Here is a 17458-nt window from a genome sequence, read left to right on the forward strand (position 1 = left end):
AACCTTGATAGAAAGTTAACAGTTTATTAGCTTACAGATGTAGCATGCAGTATTCACTTAAACCTGACCCTTATAGTAATTGGAATACATAGAGACATAGAATGTGATGGCAGAGAAGGGCAATCTTGTCTGCACAAATCTTAATAGATGGGATAAGTCTGTTGCAACTAAGCCATAGTATTCCAAACCTACTGTCCTGATGACCCCACAGCCAGTCACATCTTCAGGATATGCACAATAAATATTCGTGAGATAAATTTACACACATTGAGTTTTCAATTTATGCTCATGCATATTCCATGTAGATATCCTGGAGACCCAACTGGCTATAGGGTCACCAGAACATGTTTGGGAAGTACAGTGAGCTTCTGGTGTGATAAGTACTGGGAGTCCAAGATGAATCACTGAATTGTAGCATCATTATTTTAAAGGTATGGAAGGGCTGTGAACAAGAGGACTGGAACCCTCGAACCTATTGGGATTTAGAAGGGCTACCTTGTATTGTTATCCTAACTGGCAAAGACCCCCTTGGAGAGACATTCCCCAGGTATGGTTAAAAGTAATGACTAGGGCAGTCTTGATTACTTTCTCTAGTAATTTCACAAAATAAAGTGACACCTTTTGTGGAAGATTTGTTTTCGTATAGTTGTGGGTTTGATTTTGGTAGGGAGCAATTTCCCATTGCAAACCCCTACTTCCCAGATGTCTTATCTATGTGACTTCATCTCTCTGCCAGTGAAGGAAATTAAGGGGAAGTCTCCCCCATCACTGAAACCCTCAGATCCAGTTTTGGGCCATCAAATATCACCACAGTAGTATATGGTGCTGTCTTCTTTTTCACCTAGGACATGGCTGCATCACCTTTAAAATGCACTCGGACCCATATATCAGAGGTCTCAAAAGTCCAATCTCCTACACTATGGCACAAAAAGTGACCAATCTATGTGTCCAGTCCTTGCTCCTTTTCACCACAGCAGAGAATTCGTTCTTAAACTGCAAAAATAAATGTTTCTTATGTCATAAAAATCTTTAGCAAATGTCGATTCAAAAGGAAAAAAGAAATCTTCAACTTAAAAGCTTTCTTGAGCAAGAGCAAAACCAAAACAAGATGATAATCTCATATGTCACAGTGGATGGTTCTTACCAATTTCTTTAGCTCATATAAATATAGGGGTTCATATTCAGTAGGGAGGGTAGTAGTGGACAATAGGCATATGCATTTGTTGCTCCATTCGTTTGATTCGTTTCGGCGGCATGTGCATATCTGATGAATGGATAGTGTGCACAGAGAAACAAATGGTGTGTGCGTAACTGGATAACTTGTCCTATTTATTCAGCAGGATAAATGTCCTGCTGAATATATTTGACTAAAATTATCTGGCTACATGTAGCCGGATTACTAAGAAACCTAACCAGTAATATTTGAATATAGCTGCTTAGCTTTTTTTTTAATTATCCAGCCTTATGTAACTGGATAACTAGCTACTTATCTGGATATCTTCAAAACATATACAGATAAGTAATGCTGTCAAGAAGAAAAAATAAAAGGCCTCTGGCCTGGTTTACACCTTGCTCACAGAGTTAAAGATAGATCCTGTTGGGTCATGCTCCCCCTACCCCCGATCCCCTTGTAAATTTGTAAAAATGTACCAGGGTCCACTGGTCCCCCAAGCCCTCCAGTTCTCTCAATAATAAAAACTATTGCTGCCATTGGGACCTTCCCCCCCACCTCTCTGCAGTTTAAATATCTGGCGCTGCAAATCCCCACCTCCCTGCCCCTCCCCCATCCCTCCAAACCCAAAGAATCGCTGCAGAAATCTGGATCAGAACTTACTACGCTATAAGCACAAACGGGTAAGTTCTGATCCTGCTCCCTTCCCTAGATCTCTTTATAATAAAATCCTGGCACATTTTTACACACTTTCAAGGGGAATTGGGGAAAGTGGGGAGCACAGCCCAACAAGGCCTATAAGAACATAAGAAATTACCATGCTGGGTCAGACCAAAGGTCCATCAAGCCCAGCATCCTGTTTCCAACAAAGGCCAAACCAGACCACAAGAACCTGGCAAGTACGCAAACACCAAGAAGATCCCATGCTACTGATGCCAGTAATAGCAGTGGCCATTCCCTAAGTCAACTTGATTAATAGCAGTTAATGGACTTCTCCACGAACTTCTCCAAACCTTTTTTAAACCCAGCTACACTAACTGCACTAACCACATCCTCTGGCAACAAATTCCAGAGCTTAATTGTGTGTTAGTGAAAAAGAATTTTCTCCGATTAGTCTTAAATGTGCTACTTGCTAACTTCATGGAGCGCCCCCTAGTGCTTCTATTATCCGAAAGGGTAAATAACCAATTCACATCTACTCGTTCAAGACCTCTCATGATTTTAAACACCTCTATCATATCCCCCCTCAGCCGTCTCTTCTCCAAGCTGAACAGCCCTAACCTCTTCAGCCTTTCCTCATAGGGGAGCTGTTCCATCCCCTTTATCATTTTGGTCACCCTTCTCTGTACCTTCTCCATCACAACTATATCTTTTTTGAGATGCGGCGACCAGAATTGTACACACTGGGGAAGATTTTAAAAGTTATGCCTGGGTGTAGATTTGTTCGCGCGAACAAATCTACGGCCGATTTTAAAACATGTGCGCGCATGTTATAAAATCCAGGGTTGGCGCGCGCAGGGAGGGTGCACAATTGTGCAACCTGCGCGTGCCGAGCCGAGCAGTCTGCCTCCGTTCCCTCCGAGGCCACTCCAAAATCGGAGCGGCCTTGGAGGGAACTTTTTTTCCAGCACCTTCCCCTCCCTTCCCCTACCTAACCCACCCCCCAGCCCTAACTAAATGCACCCCCCCCCCCACCTTTGTTCAGAAAGTTACGCCTACCCAAGGCAGGCGTAACTTGCGCGTGCCAGTAGGCCATTTCCTGGCCCGGGGGCAGGTTCGGAGGCCTCGGCCACGCCCCCGGAATGCCCCCGGGCCGGCACCACACCCACGGCCCTGCCCCCGGAACGCCCCCGAATGCCATGCCCCCCAAGCAAAACCCCGGGACTTACGCAAGTCCCGGGGCTTTGCGCGCACCAGCTGCCTATGCAACATAGGCGCGCCGGTGCGCAAGTCTCCTGCGCGCGTAAATCCGGCTGGATTTACGCGCACAGGCCTTTTAAAATCTGGCCCGCTATCTTTAACTTTGTACACACACTATCTTTAACTTTGTGGACAAGGTGTAAATCGGGACACAGACCTGTTACTTCTTCTTCTATTTTTTTGTTTTTCACAGCGCTACCAGATAAGTAGCTTAGTTATCTAGCCACACAAGGCTGGATAACTTTAGATTTGCTCTGAAGCAGGTCTAAACTTATCCAGCTAACTTATCCAAATATTTCTGAAATTCGGCTAAGTTAGTCCGATAAATAAACCCTCCCTTGAACATCCCCCAGAACGCCTCATTTGTTTCCAGCTAAATTATAGCTGAATAATTACTTATCCCGCTATAATTTAGCTGGATAATTGGCTGAATATACCTAATGTGCCATTTAGACGGATAACTTTTGTGTTGTCTGTCTAAATGGTTTTTGAATATGGGCCTCATAGACAGCACACCAAAATCCAACCCATAACTGTATGAATAAATGGATAGGTATAGATATAGATATAATTAAAATCCGAGGGGTAGCACAGTTCTCCTGAACTGACTTCCTCAGAGCTTGGTGACTAATCAGCTTTCTAACCAGTTTCCAAGCAACCAGGTAGTTGTGCTTTCCTGTCGCAGGACATCCTCCCAGAGTCAGCTCTTCAGGGAAAGAACTCGTCTGTTTCTTTCCCAGAAAGAAGAAAGGACATTTCCATTCTGTTTTACCCATTTTGGTGGGTAATTTTCAAAGGTACACATATGCAAAAGCATGCATATACACACACATGTGTGTAGAACAAGTAAATATTCTGGTTATAAATCAAATGAAGAAAGGAACATGAGGCAGTTGATGAAAGATACATTTGCTTGGGTGACCTGGGTTTTTATATACATACAGGCCGATGCAATATCAAGCGCTTGACCACAGCACATAGCTCAACACACGACTGGACGTGCGTTTTGGATGTGCGTTCATAACCCCCGATGCAAATCGGGGGTTAGTGCATCCAAAACACACGTCCAGTGGAGCACTTAGGTAATAGCACTCATCACATTTAAATTCATGTTGATGAGGCTATTACCTATTTCCCCCGATTAAAAAAAAAATGTGCACCTGACACACGCACATTTTAACCCACAAAAATTAACGCCTGCTCGGAGCAGGCATTAATTCTTGAGGAGCCCAAAAAAGTTACAGAAAAGCAGAAAATATGTTGCAATATTAAGTCAGAGGAACTGAAATAGGAGAATTAAAAAAAAAAAAAAAAAAAAGTGTGCCAGCAGTCAGGTTAGGAAAAAGGACACTCAATTAACGAGCGTCCATTTTCCTAACCCGTGGCTGTGCATAGGTTAGAAAAACGAACGCTCATAAAATTGTGCATCCATTTTCCTAATCTGACCGCCAACTTTCCTGGGCGCCCGCTTCCGAGGAGGCGCTAGGGTTTTACAATTTCCCCTAGCACCTCCTTTTTACCTTGGCACCCAATTTAAATATTAAATTGGGGCGCTCGGGAGAGGTGGATCTGCGCGCATTAAGGGAAGAGGCTCTCAGTCATGAGTGGAATATAGCTGAATGATCACCCGTGGCCAAGAAAGAGGCTAAAGTGTGCAGCCGGCCGCACTGTGGTGGTGCAGTATCCCATGCCACGGTTGCGGCCGCGCTGAGCACTTTTGTCCTCGTGGCGCCAGTAGAAAAGATGTAGTTATTTCTGGCACTACTGTCGGCCCCTCATTATTCAAATCCCCGCCCAGACTCCTACCTTTTTTATTTTAATTTCAAATTTAAATATTCAAATCGTGATGCAGTAATTATCGCATGTGTTACCGCATAATGCACGTGATAAAGCCCTGTCACGATTTGATGAATGCCCCTTAAAAAATGGCACGGGCCATCCATTGCTCTTATCATGTGACAGGGGCCGGCCAATGGCACCAACAGCCCCTGTCACATGGTAAGGGCAAAGGGCCATCAGCGCCATTTTTATTAGAGGCAGCCAACGGCCCGAGAGGACGAGATCGCTCCTGGGACCCCCGTTGGACCACCAGGAAATTTAGGCAAATTTTTGGAGGGTCAGGAGGGTAGGAGATTGTAATTAATTAAATCTGAAGGCTTGGAATTTCGTGGGGTTTCCTATCATTTTCAGGGACCCCCGAACCGTGACGAAATAGAAAATATCATCTATATTTCCTATTTCGTCGCAAACTTATCCACATCCCTACACAGTATAACTATTTTTTTACTACTACTACTATACATGGAAATGCTGAACACGGATCAAGGGAGAAACCAAATTAATTCAGTGCTCTGTTGTGACTGGAGCAATGTTTATGTATATGTGCGAGTAAAAGCCTGGATATAGGCAAAGTGCAATGAAATAAAAAGGACAATCACCACAGGTTACAACAATGTGTGAGTGCATCAGCAGTTTCAACTGGTATTACGCAGTTGTCTGCTTTCACAGTTATTTTGAACTGAAACACTGGTAAAATTTTAATAAAATATTACTTAGACTAATTCTGAAAGTTTTATACTTCTTGTTTGCTTGTTTGTTTTAAGGTCCTTGAAATACTGTGATCTCAGGCTAATTGACTCTAGCTTTTTGACCCGCACTGCCTTGGAACAGGAAGTAGGTCTTGCGTGCAGTTATGTCTCCAGAGAGTCAATTCGAGAACCAGTTGCAGCCCTTGACCTCAGCGAAAAGGAGCAGGACAAGATAAACACAAGCGAGAATGACTCAGATGAGCTGCTAATAGACTTGGAGAGACCTCAGAGCAATAGCAGCGCAGTTACTGGGACTTCTGGTCAGTGTTCATTTTAATTCTATAACTTATTATATCATTGGACACAAATTAAGGTATGCAGTCAGGGATAGCTAGCATACGTTCTCCTAACATAGCAACTAGTCTTGAATAAAAAAGTTTGCATTGCCATATGGTGTTTTTAAAACTCTGCATTCTACACTGCTTAGTTGACTTTTTTTTTATTTGTCCTTCTTTGCACATAATGTGGATAAGTGCAAGGTGATGCATATAGGGAAAAATAACCCATGCTATAATTACACAATGTTGGGTTCCATATTAGGTGCTACAACCCAAGAAAGAGATCTAGGTGTCATAGTGGATAACACATTGAAATCGTCGGTGCAGTGTGCTGCAGCAGTCAAAAAAGCAAACAGAATGTTGGGAATTATTAGAAAAGGAATGATGAATAAAACGGAAAATGTCATAATGCCTCTGTATCGCTCCATGGTGAGACCGCACCTTGAATACTGTGTACAATTCTGGTCGCCGCATCTCAAAAAAGATATAATTGCGATGGAGAATGTACAGAGAAGGGCTACCAAAATGATAAGGGGAATGGAACAACTCCCCTATGAGGAAAGACTAAAGAGGTTAGGTCTTTTCAGCTTGGAGAAGAGACGACTGAGGGGGGATATGATAGAGGTGTTTAAAATCATGAGAGGTCTAGAACGGGTAGATGTGAATCGGTTATTTACTCTTTCGGATAGTAGAAAGACTAGGGGGCACTCCATGAAGTTAGCATGGGGCACATTTAAAACTAATCGGAGAAAGTTCTTTTTTACTCAACGCACAATTAAACTCTGGAATTTGTTGCCAGAGAATGTGGTTCGTGCAGTTAGTATAGCTGTGTTTAAAAAAGGATTGGATAAGTTCTTGGAGGAGAAGTCCATTACCTGCTATTAAGTTCACTTAGGGGCGGATTTTCAGAGCCCTGCTCGCGTAAATCCGCCCAAAACCGGGCGGATTTACGCGAGCAGGGCCCTGCGCGCCGGTAAGCCTATTTTACATAGGCCTACCGGCGCGCGCAGACCCCGGGACTCGCGTACGTCCCGGGGTTTTCGGAGGGGGGCGTGTCGGGGGCGTGTCGGGGGCGGGCCCGGTCGTCGCGGCGTTTTGGGGGCGTGTCGGCAGCGTTTTGGGGCGGGTACGGGGGCGTGGCTACGGCCCGGGGCGGTCCGGGGGAGTGGCCGCGCCCTCCGTACCCGCCCCCAGGTCGCGGCCCGGCGCGCAGCAGGCCCGCTGGCGCGCGGGGATTTACGTCTCCCTCCGGGAGGCGTAAATCCCCCGACAAAGGTAAGGGGGGGGTGTAGACAGGGCCGGGTGGGTGGGGTTAGGTAGGGGAAGGGAGGGTAAGGTGAGGGGAGGGCAAAGGAAAGTTCCCTCCGAGGCCGCTCCGATTTCGGAGCGGCCTTGGAGGGAACGGGGGGAGGCAGCGCGGCTCGGCGCGCGCAGGCTATACAAAATCGATAGCCTTGCGCGCGCCGATCCAGGATTTTAGTGGATACGCGCGGCTCCGCGCGTATCTACTAAAATCCAGCGTACTTTTGCTTGAGTCTGATGCGCAAGCAAAAGTAGGCTGATCGCGCTTCTTTTAAAATCTACCCCTTAGAGAATAGCCACTGCCATTAGCAATGGTTACATGGAATAGACTTAGTTTTTGGGTACTTGCCAGGTTCTTATGGCCTGGATTGGCCACTGTTGGAAACAGGATGCTGGGCTTGATGGACCCTTGGTCTGACCCAGTATGGCATTTTCTTATGTTCTTAATCTGTTGGTGATTGGTTGTCATCTCAGAATAATAATAATTCCCTGAATTTCATCATTTTTTCGCTTTTTCCAATCTGTTTATTTTAGAAAGGTTCATTTTGTCATGAAAATCTTACTATCCTGTCAGTGTTCATGGATGCTTAAGTAACTGTGTGCAGAATTGCTCAAAGTGCACATTTTTAAAATTAATGCCCTTTAGTGAACTAAAAATTTGAAACTGATAAAAAAAAAATGAGCCAGTTCTGATCTCAGTGTTGCCCCCAAGAATAGAAATAGAAGAAAGTACTTTCAAAGTGGATGGAACCAGTGTGGGGTTTTATGCAGATTTAGCCTACCTGTTCTCAGGTATATTTTCCTCATGCTACTTGTCTGAAAAATTTGTTTGTGTTTTGTGGGAAACTTGAATTTCACACCTAGGATGGATACTGAATATAATTTGTCTATTTATTTTAGATTTTTATATTCTGCTTTTCAGCACTTCAAAGCAGATTACATTCAGGTACTTTCCTATCCCAAGAGGATTTACAGTCCAATTTTGTACCTGAGGTAATGACCATTCCCTGTACATACCCGGATCAGCCCAGACTCCTGGGTTTTACCTCCCCTCCAGCAGGCGGAGACAGACCAATTTCTGTGGACTCTGTCGTATACCCTTGAGGTGCCACCTAGAGTCTGTCAGTATTATTCTGTCTCCAGCAGGTGGAAGAGGTGCTTCCCTGGAGTCTGGTATTTTTTGTCAGGATTTAGTTGTTTTTTTTTGGTCAGGCTTCGGAGTTAGGTCCTGATGATTAGTGAGGGGTCAGGTTTTTTGCTCTTTTAGCTAGATTCCCCTTTAGCCTCCCAGGGGGTTGTTATGTCCTGGTGGGGCCATCCCCCCTGGTATTTGAGGCTCAGGAGCAGAGGGTTGAGGACCTGAAGGTGGTCCCGGGGGTCTCAGGTTCCCACCTTCAGTTAGACCCTGCACAGTTTTCAAAGCATTTAATTAAATTAAAGTACTGTGCCTTTAAACTCTCCTGCTCTGCCGGCCTTGTGTGCTCTCCGCCTGTGTTAGTTTAGGACCACGGACAGCTCCTGATCGGGTAGGCCTTTTCAAGTCTCCTCTCTCCAGCCGGGCTAAATTTAGAGCACTGCTCATGCTGCGAGGTGCAGCCTGTGCCGCGTGCAGCTTTCCCGTGCCGGTATTTGCACGGCGTGTTTATGTGGTGGGGAGGGGTCGTCGGGGGACGAGGCCCCAGCAATTTCAGCGGGGAGTGGATCGCGACCGCATCGGGGGGGCCAGCGCCTCGGTTTTGAATAGGCAGGCCCCGGATCCGTTCCTGCTCAGCGTGGGAACAGGGCCATTTTAAGGACCATGAGGGAGCAGAAGAAGGCTGCTATGTGGGATGGGCCTTTGCCTCCCCCATTGTCTCCGTGGCCGGGGGCACCCGGGGGGGGGGAGCCGTTCAGATGGGGCTGCAGAGCACTCGGCTGGGGACGATGAAAGGGACGACTCAGATGGGTCTTCTTCATCATTCACCTCAGCTTTTGTTCTTTTAATGCAGGTGCCGAAGCACGGTTGAGCGCCCAAGGAGAAGCGTCTGCTTCGCTCCGTAGTCAGACCGAGGGACAGCACATCTTCCGATCTGTCAGATCAGGAAGGGTTTCTGCGGCAGGCTCCTGATCAGGGTACAGATGGGGATCCAGATGCCCAGGCTCCGCCGACCAAGCAAATGGGCTCCCTTCTGGTGGAAAGGGATGATCCCAAGGTGGTTCGCTTGTTTAGAAGGGATGAACTGGGGCCTCTAATTCCGTTCATCCTCGACAAGCTGGGAATTGAAGTCCCTCAGGAGGATTCCAGGTTTGGGAGTAATATGGATCTAGTGATGCTGGGTCTTGGAGGTCCAGCGAGTTCGTTCCCATTCCACTTGTCGGTGTCTGACCTTCTATTTAAGAAGTGGGACACTCCTGATCTGGGGTTGAAGGTTAGTAGAGACATGGATAAGTTGTATCCACTCCCAGAGGACACGCTGGATCTTTCCAGAGTGCCTAAGGTGGATGCTGCTGTCTCAGCGGTGACTCAGAGGTCGACTATTCCGGTGATGGGGGTCACAGCTTTGAAGGACTTGCAGAACTGCAAGCTGGAGGTACATCTCAAGAAGATCTTCGAGGTATCAGCCCTCGGGGTACGGACTGCGATCTGCAGCAGCTTCGCTCAGCGGGCCAGTCTCTGCTGGGTCCAGGATTTACAAAAGTCAGTGGATCTTACGGATGCCCAGTCACAACAGTCTAAGAGGTTGGAGGCTGAGGTGGCTTACAGTGCAGACGCACTGTATGATCTTTTAAGGACCTCAGGGAGGATGATGATCTCCGCGGTCTCAGCACGTCACCTCCTATGGTTGCGGAATTGGTCAGCGAACATATCCTCCAAAGCGCATTTGGGTTCTCTGCCCTTCCAGGGAAGATTGCTGTTTGGACAGCAGTTGGAAGATATGATCAAGTTGCTGGGGGAGAACAACGTACACAAGCTACCGGAGGACAGGCCTCGGACGAGAGGCTCTTTTCCGCAGAGAGCAAGATTTTGGGGGACTCGACGTTTCGCTCCTCTCGATTCACTGGCTCCTCATTTCGTCAGGGGCAAAACCGTCAGTATACGGGTGCCCAGTCCTTTTGGGGCCCGCGGCCCTTCAGAGAAGGAGCCCCTCAGACGCATGGGGCCCACAAGCTCTCACAATGAAGTGCAGCCGGTCCACTCCTCGGTTCCAAAGATCGGGGGCAGGCTGTCCTTATTCCTGGAGGAGTGGACCACGGTAACTTCGGATCAATGGGTCCTAAACCTGATCGAACACGGCTACGCTTTGGATTTTGCACGGCCGATCCAAGACCGCTTCATGGTGTCCCCATGCTCGTTCCGGCAAAAGAGGCAAGCGGTATGAGACACCCTGCAGCGTTTGCAGGATCTCGGCGTCATTCGTCCGGTTCCTACCGGAGAGCTCAGGCACGGGCGTTACTCCATCTATTTCATTGTGCCGAAAAAGGAAGGAACCTTTCGCCCCATTCTTGATTTGAAATAGGTCAATCGGACGTTGAAGGTACCTCGATTTTGGATGGAAACTCTACACTCCGTGATAGCATCCGTACGCAAGGGAGAGTATCTGGCGTCGCTGGACCTGACGGAAGCTTATCTGCACATACCCATTCATCCGGATCACCAGAAATTCCTATGATTCGCGATCCTCGGACAACACTTCCAGTTTTGTGCTCTCCCGTTCGGCCTCGCCACAGTACCCAGGGTTTTCACCAAGGTGATGGTGGTGGTGGCAGCAGCCCTTCGGCGCGAGGGCATACTGGTTCATCCCTATCTGGACGACTGGCTGATTCGGGTGAAGTCGGAAGTTTTGTGCGAAGGCCACGGTCCAGCGAGTTCTTCAGAGATTGACTTCCTTAGGCTGGGTGGTCAATCCCGACAAGAGTCATCTGATTCCTTCCCAATCCTTGGAGTTCCTGGGGGCCAGGTTCGATACGATCTTGGGCAAGGTTTTTCTTACAGAAGAGAGGCTTTCCAAGTTGGTTTCCCAGGTGGATTTATTCAGATCCTTGCCACATCCCAGTGCCTGGGATTACTTGCAGGTTCTGGGGTCGATGGCTTTCACTCTCAAGCTCGTCCCATGGGCCTTTGCTCATATGCGTCCTCTTCAGTCTGCGTTGCTCTCCCGCTGGAGTCCGCTTTCCCAGCAATTCCAGCTTCGTTTACTACTGATGGAATTGGCGCACTCCAGTCTACGTTGGTGGGTGTGTCCGGACCACTTGCGTCGGGGAATGGACCTGGAGATTCCCACGTGGATCATGGTCACTACGGACGCCAGCCTCTCTGGCTGGGGAGCAGTGTGTTGGGGATCGGCTGTGCAGGGCCAATGGACAAAGACAGAATCCTCCTGGTACATCAATCGTTTGGAGACCAGAGCAGTTCGGCTGGCATTACAGGCCCTTCTCCCCTTGGCGGAAGGGCGGTCGGTGAGGATACTGTCTGACAATGCCACAGCGGTAGCTTACATCAGTCGTCAAGGAGGAACCAGGAGCCATCCGGTGGCGACAGAGGCACGGCTGCTGATCGCCTGGGTGGAACAGCACCTGTACAAGATTGCAGCCTCCCACATCACCGGGCTGGACAATGTGCAGGCAGACTTTCTCAGTCAAAACCAGTTGGGAGAATGGGAGCTCTCAGACGAGGCTTTTCGTCTTCTGTGCAAGGATTGGACCCAGCCCTCCATGGACCTCATGGCGACGTACCAAAATGCCAAAGCCCCTTGCTTCTTCAGTCGACGACAAGAACCGGGGGCGGAGGGAGTAGATGCTCTGGTTCTGCCCTGGCCAAGGGATGTTATCTTGTATGCCTTTCCACCGTGGCCGTTGGTGGGAAAAGTGTTGCGCCGAATTTCCGGCCATAAGAACGTATGGTGTCCGTGGTTTGCGGATCTTCTGACTCTAGCTGTCGACGGTCCGCTATGGTTTCCACCATCCCCGACTCTCCTGCATCAGGGCCCCGTCTTTTTCGGAGAAGTAGATTGCTTCTGTCTAGTGGCATGGCTTTTGAAAGGCAAAGGTTGAGTAAGAGGGGTTACTCGCCAGCAGTTATCACCACGCTCTTGCACTCCCGCAAAACCTCTACCTCCAGAGCATACGTTAGGGTTTGGGGAGTGTTTGAGTCCTGGTGTCTAGAGCGTAGCATTCATCCTCCCAAGGCCTCAGTCCCAGAAGTTCTGGATTTTCTTCAGGACGGTTTGTCCAAGGGTCTAGCCTTTAGTTCCCTGAGAGTACAGGTAGCGGCACTAGGTTGTTTTAGAGGTAAGGTGCAGGGGGTGGCTCTAGCTTCGCATTCCGATGTTGCTAGGTTCTTGAGAGGTGTTAAGCACTTGCATGCTCCAGTTTGCAATCCCTGCCCTTCCTGGAAACTTAATTTGGTTCTACGGGCCCTTTGCTTGGCTCCTTTTGAGCCCTTGAAGCGGGCGACCCTGAAGGACCTCACTTTGAAAATTGTGTTTTTGGTTGCTATTGTATCGGTGAGGCACATTTCAGAGCTCCAGGCGTTGTCTTGCAGAGAGCCTTTCTTAAGAATTACGGAAGCGGGAGTGTCATTGCGCATGGTTCCCTCCTTTCTTCCCAAGGTGGTCTCTGCTTTTCATTTTCAGTCGGTGGAGCTTCCTTCATTTGCGGGTCTAGATTCCTCTTCGCCAGAGGCCTGAGATTTGCGAAAGCTAGATGTGAAGCGGGCATTGTTGTGTTACCTGGAGGGTCACGAACAGTTTTTTGTCTTTTGGACCATCTTTTTGTCTTATGCAGTGGACCCAGAAGGGGTCAGAAAGCTTCCAAGGCAACTATCGCCCGTTGGCTGTACATAAGAACATAAGAAAATGCCATACTGGGTCAGACCAAGGGTCCATCAAGCCCAGCATCCTCCTTCCAACAGTGGCCAATCCAGGCCACAAGAACCTGGCAAGTACCCAAAAACTAAGTCTATTCCATGTTACCATTGCTAATGGCAGTGGCTATTCTCTAGGTGAACTTAATAGCAGGTAATGGACTTCTCCTCCAAGAACTTATCCAATCCTTTTTTAAACACAGCTATACTAACTGCACTAACCACATCCTCTGGCAACAAATTCCAGAGTTTAATTGTGCGTTGAGTAAAAAAGAACTTTCTCCGATTAGTTTTAAATGTGTCCCATGCTAACTTCATGGAGTGCCCCCTAGTCTTTCTACTATCTGAAAGAGTAAATAACCAAATCACATCTACCCGTTCTAGACCTCTCATGATTTTAAACACCTCTATCATATCCCCCCTCAGTCGTCTCTTCTCCAAGCTGAAAAGTCCTAACCTCTTTAGTCTTTCCTCATAGGGGAGTTGTTCCATTCCCCTTATCATTTTGGTAGCCCTTTTCTGTACCTGTACCTGTAGGAGGCTATTGTGTCGGCATACCTTGTACAGGGCCAGCAGATCCCAGTCGGACATAAGGCTCATTCTACGTGCTCGCAATCAACTTCGTGGGCTGAATGTCAACAGGTGGCACCTCGAGATTTGTAGGGCAGCTACCTGGAAGTCTACCCATACTTTCGCGAGACATTACAGACTTGATGTCCAGGCACCTGAGCCTGGGACATTCAGAGCTAGTGTTCTCTGAGCAGGACTCTGACAGTCCCACCCTGGTTAGGGAAGCTTGGGTACATCCCAGGAGTCTGGGCTGATCCGGGTACATACAGGGAAAGAAAATTGGTTCTTACCTGCTAATTTTCGTTTCTGTAGTACCATGGATCAGCCCAGAGTCCCGCCCAGGGGAGAGTTCGCTCGGCCGGTAGTTAATCAGTTATTGCTGTTAGTTGCATATGCCCCACTATTCCGGGTCAGAATTATTGGGCATAGTTTGATTTCAGTTCCATGTTTTCAGTTCCTCTGCTCTTCAGGGGGAGGTTGTTCAGAGTATCGTGTGAATCTTTATTATTGTTCTGCTTGGGTACAGTGCTACAACCCAAGAAAGAGATCTAGGCGTCATAGTGGATAACACATTGAAATCGTAGTTTAATGTGCTGCTGCAGTCAAAAAAGCAAACAGAATGTTGGGAATTATTAGAAAGGGAATGGTGAATAAAACAAAAAATGTCATAATGCCTCTGTATCGCTCCATGGTGAGACCACACCTTGAATACTGTGTCCAATTCTGGTTGCCGCATCTCCAAAAAACATATAATTGCGATGGAGAAGGTGCAGAGAAGGGCTACCAAAATAAGGGGAATGGAACAGCTCCCCTATGAGGAAAGACTAAAGAGGTTAGGACTTTTCAGCTTGGAGAAGAGACGGCTGAAGGGGGATATGATAGAGGTGTTTAAAATCATGAGAGGTCTAGAATGGGTAGATGTAAATTGGTTATTTACTTTTTCGGATAATAGAAAGAGTAGGGGACACTCCATGAAGTTAGCATGTGACACATTTAAAACTAATCTGAGAAAGTTCTTTTTTACTCAACGCACAATTAAACTCTGGAATTTGTTGCCAGAGGATGTGGTTAGTGCAGATAGTATAGCTGTGTTTAAAAAAGTATTGGATAAGTTCTTGGAGGAGAAGTCCATTACCTGCTATTAATTAAGTTGACTTAGAAAATAGCCACTGCTATTACTAGCAATGGTATGGAATAGACTTAGTTTTTGGGTACTTGCCGGGTTCTTATGGCCTGGATTAGCCACTGTTGGAAACAGGATGCTGGGCTTGATGGACCCTTGGTCTGACCCAGTATGGCATGTTCTTAAGTTCTTATGTTCTAATACTGACAGACTCTAGGTGGCACCTCAGGGGTATACGACAGAGTCCACAGAAATTGGTCTGTCTCCGCCTGCTGGAGGGGAGGTAAAACCCAGGAGTCTGGGCTGATCCGTGGTACTACAGGAACGAAAATTAGCAGGTAAGAATCAATTTTCCTCTAGGGTACTCCTACACTGTAATGGAAACAGTAACAGCTCATTGAGAGGAAGCATCCTGACATACCAGACATACTGGGGGCTTATTTACTGAAGGGTGAAAAGTTTGGTCAAATATGATGTACTGGATCAAACTTGTTGCACTTTAAAGTGTCTGTTTTCATTGTATTTACTAAAATCAAATGAACAAAAGTGGGTATAAAAAAGTCGGGGGCACTTATCTGCTTGTAAAGTGACTAGTCATGCCTTCTGTGGTTATTTACATGTTATTTAAGGTTGTGTGACCTTTTTTGTGTGGAGTTCAATATTTTTAATATTGAACTCCAATGTATATACACATATATGAATATGTGTTTATATCTATATCTTTAGATCAAACACATACCTGCCTGTGTATTTAAAGGACTTCCATGTTAAAAATATTCATCCCAGCTGCGGGGTAAGTCTGCAATCGACCGCACTCACCAGCTGGCCCCAGCCCCCAAAACTACGGCGCCACACTGCCATTGCACCTCTGGTGTTTCTGTACGCATGTGCCTATTCATAAAGGCCCTATGATGGGAAAGGAACAGAAGCGTGAGGAGATGGTGTCAGCGTTCCCTGGGGATTTAAACCCCAGACATGCTTCCAGCCGGCACCTAGGGCAATATTTTTTATTTATTTTATTTATTTAACACTTTTCTATACCAACCTTCATGAATACATTCAAATCAAATCGGTTTACATGTAACAAGGGGTAGAACTTAATCAACCATTTAACAAGAGGCGAAAGTTACATATAACAAGGAAGTAGTAACTTGGGGGAGGGACTAAGTTAGCAGGAGGCAAAGGACAGCAAAACTCAATAAACTAAATATGTGCTGTGCCTCGTTCCAGTGTTCCTACATTTAGCCTTGCCTTGCCCAGCTTGTCTCATCCAGTCTTGTCTTACTCAGTCTGTCTTGTCCAGTGTCTCCTTGCCTGTCCTTGTCCATCCTTTGCCTGATCTTTGGACCTGGTTACGCTTGCCTGCCTCCTGTCCCGACCCTTGGCCTGTTCCTGGTACCTCCTGCTGCCTATTCTGACCCATGTCCTTCCCTTTCAGGTTCCAGAGCCTCAAATTGTCCAACGACAGATGCCTCTAATCTAGGTTGGGGTGCTCATGTCAACGACCTACAGACTTGGGGTCCCTGGTCTCCAGAGGAAGCCAAACATCAGATAAATTTCTTAGAACTTCGAGCGATCAGATATGCCCTCAGTCTTTAGGATTGCCTCTCAAACAAGACCATCCTGATTCAAACCGACAACCAGGTAGCGATGTGGTACATCAACAAGCAAGGGGGAACGGGCTCCTACCTTCTGTGTCAGGAAGCTGCACAGATATTGGCGTGGGCTCTTTCCCACTCGATGTACCTCAGAGCAACCTACTTGGCGGGTGTGGACAATGTTCTGGCAGACAGGTTGAGTCGGACCTTCCATCCGCACGAATGGTCTCTCAACCCTGTGGTAGCGGACACAATCTTCCAACGTTGGGGGTATCCACACATAGACCTCTTTGCGTCCATCCACAACCACAAAGTAGAGAACTTCTGCTCCCTCACTCGCAGCCACCACTCACAGCCGAGGGATGCTTTTGCCCTTTCATGGTCCAGCGGTCTCCTCTATGCGTACCCCCCACTTCCACTCATATCAAAGACTCTCATGAAGTTACGAAGGGACAAGGACTTAATAATTCTGATAGCCCCTCACTGGCCATGCCAAGTCTGGTTCTCAATTCTCGAGGATCTATCAGTTCACCAGCACATCCCTCTAGGGAAAGATACGCTTCTGATAACTCAAAGCAACGGATGCCTGCGCCACCCCAATCTCCAGGCCTTGTCGCTGACAGCCTGGATGTTGAAAGGTTGCAAGGCGGTGCAGGTGTGGTCCTGGGCTCTGTCACAGGGGATGTAGCTCCGGGTGACTTACCTGCCTGGGACGCAAAATGTGCTAGTGGACCAACAGAGCCACTCCTTTCAGCCACACGAGCGGTCCCAGAATCCGGGGGTGGCGACCAGAATCTCCTATCAGTAGGGTACCCCAGGTGTGGATCTCTTCACCTCCCCATACAACCACAAGGTGAGCACCTTCTCCTTGTCGCCAGGGGGTGGACGTCTGGCCTGTACGCCTTCTCCCTTCACTGGGGGAAGGGTCTGCTGTACTCATACTCTCCTCTCCCGCTCCTCTTGAAGATCCTGCTGAGGCTTCAACAGGACGGAGGGACCATGATCCTCGTGGCGCCTTATTGGCCCCAACAGGTCTGGTTCCCTCTCCTTTGGGATCTGTCGATCA

General features: G+C 47.6%; 1 protein-coding gene across 5 annotated transcripts in view; it reads left to right on the forward strand.

The window, feature by feature from the left end:
• GREB1L (GREB1 like retinoic acid receptor coactivator) overlaps nt 1–17458 on the forward strand; it is a 729370-nt gene that overhangs the window by 599651 nt on the left and 112261 nt on the right. For all 5 annotated transcript variants that reach the window (XM_029591103.1, XM_029591107.1, XM_029591104.1 and 2 more), the window contains 2 exons: nt 432–547; nt 5695–5939. In XM_029591103.1, the coding sequence (XP_029446963.1) occupies nt 432–547; nt 5695–5939 (361 nt within the window). The remainder of the gene's footprint in view (nt 1–431; nt 548–5694; nt 5940–17458) is intronic.

Source organism: Rhinatrema bivittatum, chromosome 2, assembly GCF_901001135.1.
Source record: "Rhinatrema bivittatum chromosome 2, aRhiBiv1.1, whole genome shotgun sequence".
Taxonomy (NCBI): Eukaryota; Metazoa; Chordata; class Amphibia; order Gymnophiona; family Rhinatrematidae; genus Rhinatrema; species Rhinatrema bivittatum.